The sequence below is a fragment of the Leucopleurus acutus genome, assembly GCF_964270905.1.
Source record: "Leucopleurus acutus genome assembly, chromosome: 20".
In the NCBI taxonomy this organism is placed as follows: domain Eukaryota; kingdom Metazoa; phylum Chordata; class Mammalia; order Artiodactyla; family Delphinidae; genus Leucopleurus; species Leucopleurus acutus.
Genome location: NC_139162.1, coordinates 7,463,071 through 7,482,128, shown reverse-complemented (window position 1 = coordinate 7,482,128; position 19,058 = coordinate 7,463,071). Strand labels below are relative to the sequence as shown.

The following is a 19,058-nucleotide window of genomic DNA, read 5'->3' as shown; positions in this document are numbered from 1 at the left end:
ACTGAAGCCACGTGCCTAGACCCTGTGCTCCGCAATAAGAGAAGCCACCACAATGAGAAGCCCGCGCAACACAACGAAGACCAAACACGGCCAAAAATAAATTAATAATTAATTTTTAACAAAAAATTAAAAGGTGAGGAAATCTGGGCAAATGAAGGACAGAAAAAGAATAGGAGGACAAAATAAAACTAGAGGTAAGATTACCACGTAAGAACATACAAGTGCCTCCTCAACTGCTAGAATAAAAGGAAAAATTTGGATGGTGTTAGCCAGTGGCCAAAGCAGAGGAGAAAAACACCAATTTAAATGAGATATTTAAGAACTAGTATATCAGTTACTTCTGATGAAAATCAAAAAGAGGCTTAATATACAGATATAAACACAATCAGAAGGGGCTAAATAATGCTTTATACCAATATAATGTATTGGTATTGTCTATACCAATAGGTATTTTATGTGAAATATATTTGTTTAGATTTAATTAGCAAATGGCTTAGACACTTCAATTATCTCAGAGTGAGGCACTGAGTCTGTAGGGGCTTAATAACGCTAATTTTTTTTGTAGACCACAGTCATGGTTTAGAGCATCTGTTCCTATGTGCACACATATGGTAGGCACTTCTACTCAGTGCCTGAATGCCCATATTAGGTCTGTACAGAGGCCCTGCAGGTTCCTGGGATGGTTTCCCATAGGCTCACAGCCCTTTCTGGTGCTTTGCAAGGATGTGCAATGAGAGCCTGAACGAGAAAGCCACTATTCATACTGGGTTGGCCAGAAAGTCCCTTTGGGTTTTTCTGTAAGATGTTACAGAAAAACCCAAAGGGACTTTCTGGCCAACCCAGTATTACCCAGCCTAGAGTGGAATCACTTGAGCCTGCACCCTGCAGCCCTCCCAGACAGAGGCTTCTGCTTCAGGAAATGAGATACAGGGAATGCTTACCTGGTATGTGCTTGACGGTCCAGAGACACAGACGCCATTCAGATGCAGTCGTGGGATCAGATGGAGCAGTAAATGCAGATCCAAGGATCTCTAGGCCAAAGGAATTTAATGCACATTAGGTAGGGTCTCCAAAAATGGAAAAAGAGCTCATGTTTACTGAGCACTTACTATGTGGCAGGCACTGTGTCAAGTATTTTATACGCTTTGTCTTATTTTCATAATAATCCTATAAGGCAGGTGGCATTACTAGTCTCACTCTACTGGCGTGAATACCAAAGCTTAGTACTAGCTAGTAAGTGACTGAGCCCACATTAACCCCAGGCAGTTGGCCTCCAGAGCCTGCCCTCCTGGACACTGTGCTGGAAGAAACAATAGCCCGTGGATGCTATCTCTCACGCAGATGTGGGGGGTTTGGGGCCCACAGTACTTTTTAATTCAGAATTCGTTACTGTGAAGCAGAATAGTACCCTTCTCAGAGATGTCCACATCCTGATCCCTGGAATATGTAAATCTGTTACTTTACAAAACAAAAGGACTTTGCAGTTGGGGAGGTTATCCCGGATGTCCTGGATGGACCCAGTGTGATCACAAGGGTCCTCAAAAGTGGAAGAGGAATAGAAGAGAGCAGAGGGAGACCTGACTACTGAAGAAATCAGTGATGTGAAGAAGCCTCAACTCACCATTCATTAATGACTTCGAGAAGCTGGAAAAGGCAAGTAAACAGATTCTTCCACAGAGCCTCCCGAAGACATGCAGCCATGCCAACACCTTGATCTTCACCTAGTAGACTCATTTCAGACTTCTGACCTCCAGAACTGTAAGATAACAAATCTGTGTTGTTTCAGGCCACCAGGTTTGTGGTGATTTGTTATTGCAGCAATAGAAAACAAATAGAGCTACTAATATATAAAAGCTGGGAGTTTTCACATAAAAATCTTGAAAAATAAATCCTGCAATACCAAAGACGAGTAGTAGCTACTGCCCCCTTTAAACAAAGGATGTAACTCCCATTCCGCTGCAGTCCTCACCCCTCCCTTTTGACTACACCTGGCCTCCTACACTCATTTAAATGACCTATCTGGTGGTCCCTCTTCCGACTTAGGATTTGGAACCCTCCTCTGAGCTACACTGTCTCCCAAACAGTAATCAAATTTCAGCAGTTAAAATACAGGCAAGTAAATCTACCCTCCCTAAAATGATTAACTCTGTCAATTATAACAATCCTTTTTTTTGTATGTGACCTCGGGCTAGTTACTTACTTCTCTTCAAATATGGGAAAACTTATAATACGTACCTGCTAGGTCTGTTTCGAGGACAAAATGAGATACTGAATGAAAAGTGCATTCCCAGTGTCTAGTAAACAGAGATAGTTGTAATTCACATACTCTCGCCTCTCCTCCTGTTGAACACTTGGGTTATTTCCAATCTTTGGGAAGTAAAGTTCCTGAACGCATTGCTTTTTCTTCTATCCAATTGTGGCCCGAGGTAAGATTTCTAGGAAGGCGAACAATGGATCAGCGGGACCAATACGTGCTACCTGTCCCCAGGAACCCCTGTGACGTTTTGTAACCCGCCCGCCTCATCTGGTCGTGGCTCCTGGCAGACGCGCCCTCCGCCACCCGCACGCGACGCCGCGGCCGCCCGGGCCCGCCGGATGCTAATGAGCCGAGAGGCCCCGCCCCCTTCCGGAAGTCGCTGCGGCGAGAGGCGGGGCGTCCTAGCTGTCCGGGCTGAGGTGCGGGAGCCATGGCGGCCTCTGAGGCGACTGTGGCGGCGGCGGCGGCGGCGGCGGCGGCGGCGGCGGCGGCGGCGGGGCCCACGGCTCTGGCCTTGGGCGCCGCGGCCGTCCCGGCCGCCGGGAGGGGAGCCGCTGCCGCCCCCGGCCCGTGGGATCCCGCCGGGCGGCTGAGGGGCAGCCGGCCGCGACCCACGGCAGCGAGGCAGCAGCCTGCGGGTGCGGCGCCGCCGGCCCGGGAGCTCATCCAGCCGTCGGTGAGCGAGCTGTCCCGGGCCGTGCGGACCAACATCCTGTGCACGGTGCGCGGCTGCGGCAAGATCCTGCCCAACAGTCCCGCGCTCAACATGCACCTGGTCAAGAGCCACCGCCTGCAGGTGAGCCCGCTGCGGACGGCGCCTCCCGGGGCCTGACGCGACCGACCGCCTGAAGGGGCCGAGGGCGGCCAGAGTCGCGGACGGGAAGGCGCCGAGGTCCGGCCGGCGTCGGCGGGGGCTTCCGAGGCCCTAAAGGGCCGGACCGGGGAGGGGGTCCGGGCGGGGAGAGTGGGACCTAGGAGGCAGGAAGGCGCAGCGGTAGGAAAACCCTGTGTCATGCCACTGCGCTGTCGGGCTCGGGCCGGCCGGACCACCGGCCTCGCACTTGGCGTCGCGGGCATATCTCACGTTCGTCTCGTGAGCTCTCACGGCACCTTCGTTCTACTGCAGAGAAACCGATGACGCACCTGCGTAGTGCTGGGCTTTAAACCCGGGCTCGGGTCGAAGCCGGTGCCGTTTGCACCGCACCCACACTGCCTCCTCCCCCGGGCCAGTTGTTAGCAGGGAGCTGCAGCTTTGGCAACATGTTCCACAGTGTTGGTAAACATCACCTTTGCTCAGGGATGAGACCTAAGGGAAATTTCTCCCGTGAATCTTGTTTAAGAGGGGACACGGTATATAATAACAGGACAATAATCTGAACGTCCCTTCCACCTTACGTAAAATGGGGCGACTTTCAGCCTTCAGTGCACATCTGCGGAAAGCTTCTTAAAAATCCAGATGTCCAGCCCCATCCCAGACCTATTAAATCATGATTTCTCAGTCACTACAATGGGAAGCTTACTTGCACCACTTCTTCAAGTCTTTCTAGGCCAACAGGGGCATAATTCCAAAGCACGTTACTGAAAGGAGTTTTGCGAGTATGTAGCTTTCGGTGGCCTGAATTGATTCAGGAGTAAGTTTAAATTACCTCGCCTCTTGCATGTCCCGTCTGCCCTTCAGGTAAATCTTCCTCAGAAACGTTTTTAGAATCAGGCTTCTGATAAGAATTTAACAGCAGGAAGTTTGAGGTGATGGTCTCTAGTAGGGCAGATGTGATGCCCACGAAGGGCAGCCCCCTACTAGCACCATGACGGTTAGGGAGGCCCGATCGGGAGAGGTACATGGAGGTACGCTGAGGAAGACCTTGCAGGTGGGGCTGCAGTTTCCCTGCAAGTTCTGCGTTTCTTCCACAACACAAGTGAAGTAACTCTGGGAATGGTCTTCGTTCTCCTGTTTTCTCCTCCATCCCGAATTTTAATTAAACACTTCCTTTTCTTAACCATATTTTATCTTGAGTGGATGAACTGTATATTTGCAGGAATTCTTCAGCCTAATCCCTGGGTTCTCTTCAGCTCATGTATAACAGCCATCATCCACCTTTCAGTATCCTCCCCTCACTGGTAGACAACTAAGGCAGACATTACATCTCTGAGCACAGAGGAGGCTGCCAGTCTGACCACAACTCTCTTTGTGTTGGCCTGAACATCACTCTCGCAAGCACTTTTTAACAGTTTACATTGTTCTTTTCTATGGAATTGCTCTCAGGGGCTGTGTATCTCTGCAGACTTTGTGAAGCATCTGTTAAGCGCAAAGATACCATTTACTTGTCAGGACTAGTATACAATGGGTTTGGTAGTATGCAGTAGGTTTATTTCTAATAATGTTTTTAAAATATGTGAAGTTCAGGAATTCTGAAGCTACCAATCCGAAGCATATAATAGGCCTAAGAAGGAGGAATATGTTTGAGGCAACTGTAAATTTTAACAGTCAAACCTTTACTTGGACCTTAGCACGGCAGAGTATCAGCATCCTCCCTTGCTTAGAACCTGTGTGAAGCCATTTTTCCAGTTTTAGTCATTTTTTCAGAGTTCTCTTGGCTGCAGACAGCACAGTACGCTCAAGATTGCTTTCTGAACGGCAAATCTTGAACAACCGAAAAATGGACTCTCCTGAGTTTCCTTCCTGGGTCACTAGAGAGACCTGTTTCAGCAGGAATTAAAGAAACCTCACCCTGAACCATCGTTGTTTCTTCCATGTCAAACAGGCTCACTTTCCTGCCTTGTTCCGTCTTTCTAACCATGCAGCCCCTGAACATCTGCTGTCTTGGTGGAAAGGGGGTTCTTTTTTTTTTTAATGAAGGTAGCCTATGTGACAAAATAGCCATATCTGTATAGTGTTGCCCCAGTGTGGTGAATCTGTCCGCACAATTGGGAGCCAAGTAGTAGGCTCTTGAGTTCAAACATCATGCTTGACCCTTGATGTTCTCAAAGTATTGGGAGGAGGGAGGGGGATGAAGGAGGCCTAATAAGGACAAGAGCTGACTGAGAGCTCCCTGTGGCTTTGAAGGTGGGCTGCGTTTGGACCAGAGGCTCCACTAGCAGTCCAGTGTGCTCCTACGGGCCCTGAAGCGTGAGTGTATCTGCTTGGCAGATCTGCGTCGTATTCAATGGCAATTTTTCCCTTTGTTCTCTTGGTTACGGCTACTTACATAATTCTAGTTTCTGTCCTAGTTGTTGTGTTTTTTTTCTCCTAGATTATGATAATATATATTTTTTTAATTTATTTTATTTATTTATTTTTGGCTGCTTTGGGTCTTCGTTGCTGCGCACAGGCTTTCTCTAGTTGCGGCAAGCGGGGGCTACTCTTCGTTGCAGTGCGCGGGCTTCTCACTGCGGTGGCTTCTCTTATTGCTGAGCATGGGCTCTAGGCGCGCGGGCTTCAGTAGTTTTGGCTCGTGGGCTCAGTAATCGTGGCTCGTGAGCCCTAGAGCACAGGCTCAGTAGTTGTGGCGCACGGCTTAGTTGCTCCACAGCATATGGGATCTTCCTGGACCAGGGCTCGAACCCATGTCCCCTGCATTGGCAGGCGGATTCTTAACCACTGCACCACCAGGGAAGCCCCTATGATAATGTTTTATTCCCATCCCCATTATTTGTTGTAAGTTTCTTATTTATTTCTAGTCTTCAGAAGATACCCTGCCCTCAATCAAATACTCCCTTCTTAATGATTAACAAATCCTTCTGAAGGATGATGAATAAAAGTGGAGATAGAGTTGTAAGGTGTAAGGTACATGATACCTTTTGGTTTTATGTGGGTTCTTAAGATATATGTCTATATTCCATATCCTGTAAGTAAATCTGGAAATATCCTAGTCCAGCCTTGCCTACAAGGGGATCCATGGAGAAATGAAAGCTGGTGATTCAGGGAAAAGAAGAGTAGGAGTAAATGGGCATTTCTTGATTCTTTTATCCCTCACGTTTGAAAATAGTGAAGGGGACAGGGGCCCCCTTAAAGAACCTCTTATCCAGCAACACATATTTTTAAAACATGGCTTAGTGGATATTGTGTTATGTTCAGTCCAGGGGTTTGCTTTTAACGATTTGCCAGGAATTTTTTTTTTTTTTCTAAGGAAAGACAATGTTCCAAGTTGCTCTATAGATCATAGTATACAAAGACTTCTAATTTTAAATTTACAATAAGACAACAACAAAGCAAACTACTTTTCTTCTTGGATGTTTTTCTGTGAAGGCAGAGAGATGCTAGAGTAGCTATAATGCCTTTTCTTCTTTTTTTTTTTTTTTCCCCAATTTGTGCCAGTTCTTACACTCCTTTCCTTTTATCCTCACTTCATTGGGGTCCTTCCTCTTGCTTTGCTTTTCTTCTCTTTGTTTACTTTTGTCCATCTTGTTTTTCAGTTATTTCCTCTCATAGGTTCTTTTTCAAATTCTTTTACTTAAAATGTTTTATAAACAGGTACCCAAAAGGTACAGAAAGCATGAAGTATTTTTTGTCATTTTTTTCAGTTATGCACACAAAAGGCACAGTTAAAAAATAAGTCTGCTAAGTTTTATTCTAGAATGTATATAGCACTTCAGAACAAAAACATCACTTTCTTACTTCAGTTCATGTCTTATTGTGCCATTACCATTTCTTATTACCCCATTCTAATCTCAGAGCTTATTTTCTAAGGACAAGAATGGGAAGAAGGTCAGGAACTGGGGAAGAGAGGTGGTGATGGGGAGGAATGAGGAGTTGGCCGTCAGAAAGCAGGAAAGCAAACAGCGTCGGGTTGTTTCCACACCTGTAATGACAGCAACAAGGAGATGTTGTTGATGTCCAATATGACTGCCTTTAGTGTCTCATCCTGGTGTGTGATACAGTTTTGACTTAGATGGCCACTTAAACATATTCAGTATAATGCCCCAAGTTTTTACTGAACATTTACTCTTTTTAAAACATTTCCAAGTGCAACAAAGTTATAAATATATTCCTCCTTTTGAAAAGGTTTGGGGAATTTCAAGTAATTCCATTAGATATAACAGAGAAATGACGGAAAAGAAGCATAGTTTGAAGCTATATAGTACAGGACTTTGGATGTCCCTGTGGCTAGAGGAATTTGGACTTGGGGAGTGTTGGGGTGCCGTTGAAAATGTTTGAGTGAGGTAATGTCATGATCAGAGGTATATTTTAGAAAGGTGAATGTGGCAAAGTGTGAATGAAAAAGAAATTGAAGGTCTAGAAATTAGTTAAGAGGTTAGTGACAAAGTCCAAACAGAGAGTCAGGAATACTTGAACTAATGGTGGTAGCAGTGAGAAAGGAAACGCGAGGAGGTGGTAGGAGACATTTTTAAAGCATAACTGCCAAAACTTGGAAGCACCCAAGATGTCCTTCAGCAGGTAAATGGATAAATGAACGATGGCACATCCAGACAGGGGAATATTAGTCAGCACTAAAAAGAAATGAGCTATCAAGCCATGAAAAGACATGGAGGACCCTTACATGCATATTACCAAATGAAAGAAGCCAATCTGAAAAGGCTACATACTGTATGATTCCAACTAAATGATATTCTGGAAAAAGCAAAACTACAGAGACAGTAAAAAGATTAGTGGTTACCAGGGCTTAAGGGGAAAGGTGTCATGAATAGGTGGAGCACAGAGGATTTTTAGGAAAGTGAATATACTCTGTATGATATAACGATGGATAGCTGTCGTTATACATTTGGCAAAACCCATAGAATGTGCGGCACGAATAGTGAACGCTAATAAAATCTATGGACTTGGGTGATAATGACGTGTCAGTGTAGTTTCATCAATTGTAACAAATGTACCACTCTGGTGAGGAATGTTAATAGTGGAACAGGCTGTATTGGGGTTGGGGGGGCGGGGGCGCTACAGTGTATGGGAACTCTCTGTACTTTGCGCTCAATTTTGCTGTGAATCTAATAAAATTTCTCTTAAAAAATAAAGTTTATTAATATTTTAAAAAGTGAAGTGAACAGGTATATTGAGAACATGATAGGGAGTTTGAAAAGGGATAATAAAAGGATTGCTAAGCAAATTGAAGATGTATTAGAAGTAAGCATGGGGACTTCCCTGGTGGTCCAGTGGATAAGACTCCATGCTCCCAATGCAGGGGGCCCGGGGTTCGATCCCACATGCATGCCGCGACTGAGACCTGGTACAGCCAAAATAAATAAAAAAATTTTTTAATTGTCCTAGACTTAAAAAAAAAAAGAATTTTAAAGCTTTCTTAATATTCTCTCCGTATTTGATTTTTTCTTGCAGATAACACTAGAAGGAAAATAATATGAGTTTAAAAGTATTTCATTTAAAAAAAGATGAACTGGTAAATGGGATGAGTTTGGTGATTGAGAGACAGTGTTGGTTGTCATTAAAGCTAGCAGAGGCCAGTGTTTCAATAAAAGTGGCATTTCAATCAGACTTTCACAAGGACAGTATTTTTTTTTTTTTGAGATGAATCCATGGATTTTTCTTTCTTTTTTTAATTGAAGTATGGTTGATTTACAATGTTGTGTTAATTTCTGCTGTACAGCAGAGTGATTCAGTTATATATACTTTATATATATATATATTATTTTCCATTATGGTTTATCACAGGATATTAAATGTAGTTCCCTGTGCTATACAGTAGGACCTTGTTGTCTCTCCATTCTCTATATAATAGTTTGCATCTGCTAACCCCAAACTCCTAATTCGTCCGTCCCCTACGCACCCTCCCCTTGGCAACCACAAGTCTGTTCTCTATGTCTGTGAGTCCATGTCTATTTCATAGATAAATTCATTTGTGTCATATTTTAGATTCTACATATAAGTGATATCATATGGTATTTGTCTTTCTCTTTCTCACTTCACTTAGTATGATAATCTGTAGTTCCATCCATGTTGCTGCAAATGGCCTTATTTTGTTCTTTTTTATGGCTGAATAGTATTCCACTGTGTGTGTGTGTGTACACACACACACACACACCCCACATCTTTATCCATTCATCTGTCAATGGACATTTAGATTGTTTCCATGTCTTGGCTATTGTGAACAGTGCTGCTGTGAACATAGGAGTGCATGTATCTTTTGGAATTATAGTTTTATCTGGATATATGCCCATGAGTGGGATTGCTGGATCATATGGCAACTCTATTTTTAGCTTTTTGAGGAACCTCCATACTGTTTTCCACTGTGGCTGCACCAACTTACATTCCCACCAACAGTGTAGGAGGGTTCCCTTTTCTCCACACCCTCTCCAGCATTTGTTATTTGTAGACTTTTTGGTGATGGCCGTTCTGACTGGTGTGAGGTGGTACCTCGTTGTAGTTTTGATTTGTATTTCTGTAATAATTAGCAATGTTGAGCATATTTTCATGTGCCTGTTGGCCATCTGTCTTCTTTGGAGAAATGTCTGTTTAGTTCTTCTGCCCATTTTTCGATTGGGTTGTTTTTGTTGTTGTTGAGTTGAATGAGCTGTTTGTATGTTTTGGAGATTGAGCCCTTGTCGGTCCGCATCATTTGCAAATATTTTCTCCCATTCCATAGGTTGTCTTTTTGTTTTGTTTATGGTTTCCTTTGCTGTGCAAAAGCTTGTAAGGTTGATTAGGTCCCATTTGTTTATTTTTGCTTTTATTTCTGTTGCCACAAGGACAGTATTTAATGTAAAGTACTAGTTTAGATTAGCTTATTGGCCTTAAGTTGGTTGGCAGAAAGCAAAAGAAGCAACAAAAATCTCCACAGCCGATAACTAATAGCTGTAATAATTAATTGAGTGATTATGTGATAAGCACTGTTCTAAGTCTCTTAAATTATTCACTAAATCCTCACAACAACCCTGAGGTAGATCGTACTATCATGCCTGCTTCACAAATAAGGAAACCAAGACAGTTAAGTTTTTCAAGGTCACAGGAAAGGAGCAATGTAGAAAATTCCATATTCCAGAACCCATGTGTTTAACCACTGCACCATGGTTCTTAAGCCAGGCTACACACTGGGATCATCAGGGGAGATTTTTAAACCAAATACCAAACCCACCCCAAACTAATTATATCATTACCTGGGACTGGGACCAGGCACAGGTATTTTTTTTTTTAACGCTTCAAGTGATTTTTCACAGGCCGCTAGATTTCAGAGCTGCTGCCCTACACTGGACTGCCTTTCTAAACGTGCTCTGCCTTTAGTGTGCAGTCTAAAGCATGAAAACAGTACCAAGAGGTGTATAAATTAGTTTCTGCCCTTAAGAAGTTTAGTTAAGGAGGCAGGAATTGTAGAAGAAAACGATAGTTTACAAGTTAAGTTAGCTGCTACCTTGGAATTCAGACAAGGAATAGAGCTGGGTGGTGAGCAGAACAAGGGAGTGCTATTTATTGAGAATGTGAGCGGGCTCCATGGCAATCCAGTACTAGATAATCCTGAGAGTTAACTATTCTCTCTGTTTTTGAAATGAGCAAACTGGCTCAGAGATTAAATAACCTGTCTAAAGTCATGTGCCTAATCAGTGGTGGAAATGGCTCACAGGCTTCTCCATGCCGTGCCCTCTTCCCACCGTTGCATTCTGCCTGAACGGAGACAGTCATCCGAGAGTGGCTGTAGAAGGTGGAAATGGAAGTGGGAAGAGTGTTTAGGCTGAGCAGGGGAGTGTATGAAAAGGGAACAGAAAAAGATATGGTCATAATGGTAGATTGGAGGCATAATGAGGAGATGGGATTTTATTTTATTTATTTATTTATTTATAAATTTTCTTTCTTTCTTTCTTTCTTTTTGGCTGCATTGGGTCTTTTGTTGCTGCGCGCAGGCTTTCTCTAGCTGCAGCGAGCAGGGGCCACCCTACATTGCGGTGCACGGGCTTCTCATTGCAGTGGCTTCTCTCGTTGTGGAGCACAGGCTTTAGGCACGCAGGCTTCAGTAGTTGTGGCATGCAGGCTCAGTAGTTGTGGCTCGCGGGCTCCAGAGCACAGACTCAGGAGCTGTGGCACACAGGCTTAGTTGCTCCGTGGTACATGGGATCCTCCCAGACCAGGGCTTGAACCCGCATCCCCTGCATTGGCAGGTGGACTCCTAACCACTGCACCACTAGGGAAGTCCCGGGATTTTATTTTATGTGCCTTTTTTAAAAAAATAGTATTTGGGGCTTCCCTGGTGGCGCAGTGGTTGAGAGTCCGCCTGCCGATGCAGGGGACACGGGTTTGTGCCCCGGTCCGGGAAGATCCCACATGCCGCGGAGCGGCTGGGGCCGTGAGCCATGGCCGCTGGGCCTGCGCGTCCGGAGCCTGTGCTCCGCAACGGGAGAGGCCACAACAGTGAGAGGCCCGCGTACCGCAAAAAAAAAAAAAAAAAAAAAATAGTATTTGGTGATATATACAAATAATTTTTTGGAATGTCAAATTTGTTCTGACATTAGAAGAGGAAGGAAAATTATTTAGGAAACCATTTAAATAATCCAAATGAATATGAATATCTAGACAGTGTAGTGCAATAGGATTATAAAAAGATGGACCAAGGTAGAAGACATGGAGGAATAACTGACTACATTTGATATCACTGAGAGATAAATTACGTTGTTTAAACATGAAACAAGAATAGCTTCTTTTCCCCTCTACATGAGTGGACACAGACAGACTCAACAAGATCAACATGTTCCTCTTGAGATCCAGTAGGAAAGCAAACGGAGGGAGTCCTAGCCGCACGGTTATTCGTTTCTTCTCTAGATGCACACTGATGGAAGCGGAGGAGGTGGGCGTGTTCCAAAAGTAGTGAATCATTTCCCATCACAGCACCTAAGGACTAAAACGTCTAGGTGCTACAGCGGTAGCTGAGGCCTGAGCACGTGTCCAGTTGTTTCCATCCGTAGTGGGGAGGTTCTTCCCCACCCCAACCCCCCATCCACACACCTTCCTCTGGGGCCAGCTGGGGGTTGCCAGGTAAGAATTATACTGGAGGTCATAGGTTTCTCACTCCTGAGGTATGTGGGCTCATCAAGGGCAACAAGACAGCAGTTTAAGCTAAATTAACTCACCAATTATTTTAAAATTCCCAGCCAAAAAGTCAATCACATACTTAATAAGAAAGGATTACTAGGATGAGTTAATATATATAAAGTGCTTAGAACAATGCCTGCCACGGTAGTAAAAGCTATGTTAGCACTGGCCATTATAATGAGTACTGAATTTCAAACAGAGCATGGTGCCTATATTCACGCTACTGTATAAAAGTTGTGTTAACTAGCTTTAGCTACTTTAGGGGGCATTGTGGTGATCAGAGAAAGTCACAGTTCTCTTTATCAGGAAGACTAGATCATAGTCAGGTTTTTTTCAGAGACTCACACTAATTCAGTGGGGTTGGGATAAAAAAGAAAGGAAGACTTAAGGATGATACCAGGTCTTGAGCCTGAGAAACTATAAATATACCACTTAACGATTAGAGAAGCTGGCTTGAAGGGCAGAGATTTTTAAGTCTAGAAGGAGTGCTAAAGGAATGGATAGAAGATTTTTAAACAATATAGTTGGTTTTTGTTTATTTTGTTTTGAAAAATTTTAACAGATTCATTGAGCTATAGTTTACACATGATATAATTTACCCATTTTAAGTTAATATTAATAATTCAGTTACTTTTTAGTAGATTTACAGTTGTGCAACCATCACTACAATCCCAAATTTTAGAACATTTTCATCACCCTAAAAAGATCCCTTGTGCACATCTTTACTTATTCCTTGTTATCACTCCCAGCTCGTTCTGTTGGGGTTTTTTTGTTGTTGTTTTTTGTTTTTTGCGGTACGCAGGCCTCTCACTGTTGTGGCCTCTCCCGTTGCGGAGCCTGTGCTCCGGACGCGCAGGCTCAGCGTCCATAGCTCACAGGCCCAGCCACTCGGCGGCATGTGGGATCTTCCCGGGCCGGGGCACGAACCCGTGTCCCCTGCATCGACAGGCGGACTCTCAACCACTGCGCCACCAGGGAAGCCCATCTGTTGGTTTTTTGAAGATAATTATTTAAAGTAATTTTTCTTTTGCAGGATGGCATAGTGAATCCAACAATAAGAAAAGATTTGAAAACTGTACCAAAATTCTACTGTTGTCCAATTGAAGGATGCCCTAGAGGCCCTGACAGACCATTTTCTCAATTTTCTCTCGTAAAACAGGTATTTTACTTGTCTTGAAGTATACTTCTCTGAGGATGAAATGCAGATGTCATAAACCTCATGTATTCTAATTACTTACCAATCATAACTAGAGAATTGAGCAGAAAGCTGCTTGTAAGGACAGCCACCCAAGTCTCCCACTTGGGGAAAAAATGAGTAGGGTGTAAGTGAAGGAGACATGGCTTGTTCTGGAGGGGAAGTTGTCCAGAAGTGGATTTGGAAAGAAAAGAAGACCAAGTCAGCAAAGTATGATAAATTGTACTTCCAGATCTCTTGTGTGAATCTGCATGCCTTCAAGGTCAGAGGAGCAAAAGCACAAAGGAAATGTTCTCCCAAGGGATTAAGAAACTGCAGGGAAAAGAATAATTTCAGAAGCAGCTATCTTAAAGAGTAGGGAGGGACCCAACCAGTGGGGAAAGAGATGATTCTGGACTGGAAGAGTTGCCTGCTTTTACATTCTTTTGATTTGCACTGCTATATTGTATCATGTAAAATCATTGTTAATTTGGGTATGTTGATGGTTTTTGAAATGTTTTGAGCAGTTGCAGTTTTTCATTTTAGTCCTTTTGTGTTCTTCCTAGCACTTTATGAAAATGCATGCTGAAAAGAAGCATAAATGTAGTAAGTGCAGCAATTCGTATGGCACTGAGTGGGACTTGAAAAGACATGCAGAGGATTGTGGTAAGACCTTCCAGTGCACATGTGGCTGTCCCTATGCCAGCAGGACTGCATTACAGTCCCACATCTACCGAACTGGCCATGAGATCCCTGCAGAACACAGGTAAAGGGGAAAAAATGGTGGCCCAAAAGCCAATAGCTGTGGGAAGATTTTCAAATGAAACTTCCTGTAGAGCCATTAGTGTGGGGAGAAAGGAGGAATGGCGGAGAAAAGATGTGACATGAAGAAGGGAACTTTTGGAAATGGCAGCAGTACTAGCAAATGATCCACATCTACTTGACCCAACTGTTCTTCCTTATTCTTTCACCAGCTCCTTTTGAGAATCGCTTAATTATTCCCAACTGAAAATCTATTGGGTTTTCAATTCTTCAAAAACTTCCAGTGTTTTCTGTTAGAGGGATACTAGATTATTGAAGAGTTTTTTTATCATGAAACTGTGCTTCATTTGAAAGGTCATATTTATAATTGAATTAAGAGCTTCCTACTTTAGAAATGATAATAGTTGCATTATATAATCTGTTAGCTTCCTGATGCTTACGGATCTAAGTTGAGTTCTGGTACTTAGCACTTTACTCAAAAAAAGGTGTGCTTCCCTGTTTGCATGTTTCTGAACTTCTACCTACCATATATTGATAATAGGCTGGGTTACAAAAGAAGGGATTTCTCTTCGCTGGGTTGAATCTGACCTCTGCTGTAGATGTGGGAAATAGAATTTGTAAGTGAAGATACAGTGCCAGGGTTGATGAAGAAAACTGCAGTTTAAAATTGTTTTTCTCTTTTTACTCTGTCATTGTTTTCAGGGATCCACCTAGTAAGAAAAGGAAAATGGAAAACTGCCTGCACAACCAGAAGTTGTCCAGTAAGACTGTTGAATCACTGAACAACCAAGCAACCCCAAGACCAGATGCTCAAGAACTAGAAACTTCAGAAATAAAGCTAGTGGCTTCGTTTGAAGATTCTTGCAGCTCTAATGCCAGAAAGCAGACTCTTCCAACACCTCCAAGGTATCCTCAGAAGTTGCTTTTACCAAAGCCCAAAGTGGCTTTGGTTAAACTCCCCGTTATGCAGCTTTCTCCTGTGCCTGTATTTGTGCCTACAGCCGACTCCTCAGCCCAGCCTGTGGTGTTGGGTGTCGATCATCAGGGCTCTACCCACGGTGCTGTGCACTTACTGCCCTTGTCCGTCGGAACCCTGATCCTCGGCCTAGATTCGGAGTCTTGCTCTCTCAAGGAGAGCCTCCCTCTTTCAAAAATTGTAAATCCTGTTGCTGTTGAGCCAGTTAGCACAGGTGTTCAAGTGAACTTGGGTAAAAGTCCATCTAACCCTTTACAAGAACTAGGGAACACATGTCAGAAGAACAGCATTTCTTCAATCAATGTACAGACAGAACTGTCTTATACCATACCACACTTTATACCGTCTGCAGAGTGGGCTAGCCCTGATTCCTCTGTGTCATCTTGTTCTCAAACTGATTTGACATTTGGTTCTCAAGTTTCCCTTCCCATTAGTGTTCATACTCAAACTTTTTTGCCCAGTTCTAAGGTAACCTCATCTATAGCGGCTCAGACTGATGTGTTTATAGATGCCAGTTTCCAGTCAGGTGGGATCTCCAGAGAAACTCAGACCAGTGGAATGCAAAGTCCAACCGATGATCGAGTACAGATGGACCAAGCTGTAATGTGTGGAGACATTTTTGAGAGTGTCCATTCGTCATATGGTGTTTCTACAGACAGTATTATAAGCAGCAGCTTAGTAGCAGAGACTGTGACTCATGGTTTGTTACCTCAGAACCACCCTAAAACTTTAAATCAAGATATTGAGAAATCTGCACCAATTATAAACTTCAGTGCACAGAATAATAGTATACTTTCTTCACAGAATATGACAGATAATCAGACCCAAACCATAGATTTATTAAGTGATATAGAAAACATCTTGTCAAGTAATCTGCCTGGTCAGACACTGGACAATCGTAGTCTTTTGTCTGACACAAATACTGGACCTGACACCCAGCTTCCATCTGGCCCAACCCAGAATCCTGCAATTGATTTTGATATTGAAGAGTTCTTTTCGGCCTCAAATATCCAGACTCAAACTGAAGAGAGTGAGCTTAGCACCATGACCACGGAGCCAGTCTTGGAATCCCTGGACATAGAGACCCAAACTGACTTCTTACTTGCAGATGCCTGTGCCCAGTCCTACAGTTGTAGGGGAAATTCTAACTTCTTAGCCCTTGAAATGTTTGACACGCAGACACAGACGGACTTGAACTTCTTTTTAGACAGTAGCCCTCATCTGCCTCTGGGAAGTATTCTGAAACACTCCAGCTTTTCCATGAGTACTGATTCATCTGACACAGAGACCCAAACTGAAGGAATCTCCACTGCTAAAAACCTACCTGCTCTAGAAAGCAAAGTTCAGTTGAACAGTGCAGAAACACAGACCATGAATTCTGGCTTTGAAACTTTGGGGAGCTTATTCTTCACCAGCAATGAAACTCAAACAGCAATGGATGACTTTCTTCTGGCCGATTTGGCCTGGAACACGATGGAATCTCAATTCAGCTCTGTTGAAACCCAGACATGTGCAGAACTACACCCAGTCTCCAACTTCTGAAAGTGGAATCCACATGGGGGATGGCATTTACAGTTGGTTCCCTTCTGGATTTAGAAGATGGAGAACGGGGACAACAGTGTTAACTCTATTGAATGTACTTGATGATAGTTACTTCGATTATCTGAGGTTCTTTGCCCTTTGTACTGTAAACATGAAATTTGTGTAAAAATGTGTGAGTGTATTATAAAGTATAAGATGTTGATCTAACAAGAATTGTTTTTGTGTTGCCTACATTTGCCCCTTCAGTGTAGTCTTCCCTTCTTAAAAAAAAAATGTATTTCACATCTTTAAAACCCATCTAGCCATTCACCTGAAGCCAAGCTCAGCAGGACTAGGGTACAAACTTTTCAAACCTTCAAAACACTTTAGTCAAAGTATGACTTACTTAAATTGCACCTAAAATACTTTTGCCAGTGCTTGTTAGAAATTCCTGTGTCCCAATAATGTCTAAAGAAGTCTGATGCTGTACCATCAGATTTAAACACCAACAGCTTCATCTGCTTTGACATCTTACTCTCCCCTGATTTGAAGACACAAAGGAAACTACACTTGTCTTTAGCTTTTGAGACAATTTTCATATAGTCAATGCCATCCCTCCTCTACATGAACTCTTACTGATACCAACGTTAAGTGTATAGTACTTTCCTCACAAGACGTGTTGCTGTAAAATTATTGCTTAAAGAAGTAGCGGCAAGCACTTAGTGTAAATAGTGATCCTTTCAGTCTAAGTGACAGTAAGTCACCCCAACTATGGAAATGCTGGGCTGTGAAATCATGCCTGTTAGCCCAGACTGGAGTGTGTCCTACCAGCATCTCTCCTACTCTCTACAGAAGGCCAGGACGGTGCTCCAGAGCTGCTCGTCAAAGCTCACCCACCAGCTGAGCCTGAGTTTTTCTCTCTAAATGTTTAAAGAAAAATAACATAAGGAGAAAGGGACATTCCCCCCTAAATTTCAATAGTTTGCATAAGCTTGATAGGGCAAGAGTGCAATCAGCAGCTATTCTAAAGTGAATCTTGTTTTCATCCACCTCTCATTTTTTCCTTAAATGAGGAAACACATTGGTCTAGCAAGGATAGTATTTGTGCCTTGAGGATAGTAATTATAGAATAGATCCATCTAAAGTATGGTGTTCTGCATTTTGTTGCTTTGTTTGTTTAGAGAGGGTAATACCAAACAGTCTTCAAAGAAAATGAGGTGAAGACCAAGTGCTTCAATAATCAAGAACATCTGTGTTTTGAGATGGGTGTGTGGTTAAGTATGCTTTTGGAGTTTTCTGTGTTTAGGAGATTCTGAGTTCTTGATTGTTGGCCAACTTTCAGGCAAGTAAAAATCAGTGCAGTCTGTAAATTTTTCTGAGTTTACCCAGAAAAATGCTCTGTTCTTTCTGTGGCACATGCTTATGCTGCTGAAGGCTAAATCCTCAAAATAAAACCTAAGGAGGGGACTAAGAATTCATTAAAGTAACTCAGTGGTGTTGCTACTAATTCCTATCCTGTAGAAGAATTATTGGTAGTGGATAAATAACATATCCTGAGTAGATGAACTCAGTCTGATAGATAAAAGTTTGCTTTGGTCACAGTTGCCTATGAATATGGGTTTCAAAACAAACATAAAGCCTTAACTTAGAATTTCATTATGTTTTAGAATCATCACTGCCTTAATGTTCAAACATCTATTTAAGTTCTCCTAATAAGGAGAAATGCATGTTTGTTTATGGCTTTTTGTAAATATATATGCAGCGATCTATGGCTTTAAAAAAATTCTGTGTTTCTGTGACAGTGTTTGTTAATCCAGCCAATAGAGTTATTTGCAGAAAAATGGAGCATGTAATAGTTCTTCATGTACAAGTAAGAACTGTTTCCCCCAAAAACCTTAGTTACCTGAATTGTTCTAAGATTATTTGTAAAATCTGAAACTCAGTGATTAAAGAGAAGTGAGAATTCTACCTTTTGTGTGAATTCTTCAGCATACTCATAATGTGACTTCGTTGCCTTAACTTTTCACAAACTCATCATCATCTGAAAGTCACACGATGAAATGACTGTGCCTAGTTATTTCCATTACTGTCTTATCTTTGTTCATGAAAATATGCTAACAATTTTCCTAGTAGAAAATGAAAAGACATTCCATTACCAAAACTTCTGGTTTTTTTGGGCCACGCCATGCAGCTTGTGGGATCTTACTTCCCTGACCAGGGATTGAACCTGAGCCCTCAGCAGTGAGAGCACAGAGTCCTAACCACGGGACTGCCAGGGAATTCCCAAAGCTGCTGTTTTGATGTAAAGTTTTTATTTTGATAAAAACTGCCCTATGATTTAAGTTTTGGGAAATTTTTTTCAAAGGAAATTTGAAAAAATAATTTC

At 42.8% G+C, this 19,058-nt stretch overlaps 1 protein-coding gene across 1 annotated transcript; it reads left to right on the top strand.

Annotated features, from left to right (window-relative positions):
- The first annotated feature begins 2,774 nt into the window (after positions 1-2,774).
- ATMIN (ATM interactor) lies at positions 2,775-18,716 on the top strand. The gene is made up of 4 exons (XM_082862737.1): positions 2,775-3,053; positions 13,273-13,398; positions 13,980-14,179; positions 14,878-18,716. Exons 1-4 carry the CDS (start codon positions 3,024-3,026, stop codon positions 16,691-16,693), a joined length of 2,172 nt encoding a protein of 723 aa, XP_082718863.1. The 5' UTR covers positions 2,775-3,023; the 3' UTR covers positions 16,694-18,716.
- The last annotated feature ends 342 nt before the right edge of the window (positions 18,717-19,058 follow it).

Bases quoted from the DNA above. Each gene is read 5' to 3' on its own strand.
- ATMIN (XM_082862737.1), top strand. From the start codon at position 3,024: ATGCACCTGGTCAAGAGCCACCGCCTGCAG. The intron at 3,054-13,272 runs GTGAGCCCGCTG...TTTCTTTTGCAG, and splicing joins TCAAGAGCCACCGCCTGCAG to GATGGCATAGTGAATCCAAC. The intron at 13,399-13,979 runs GTATTTTACTTG...TGTTCTTCCTAG, and splicing joins AATTTTCTCTCGTAAAACAG to CACTTTATGAAAATGCATGC.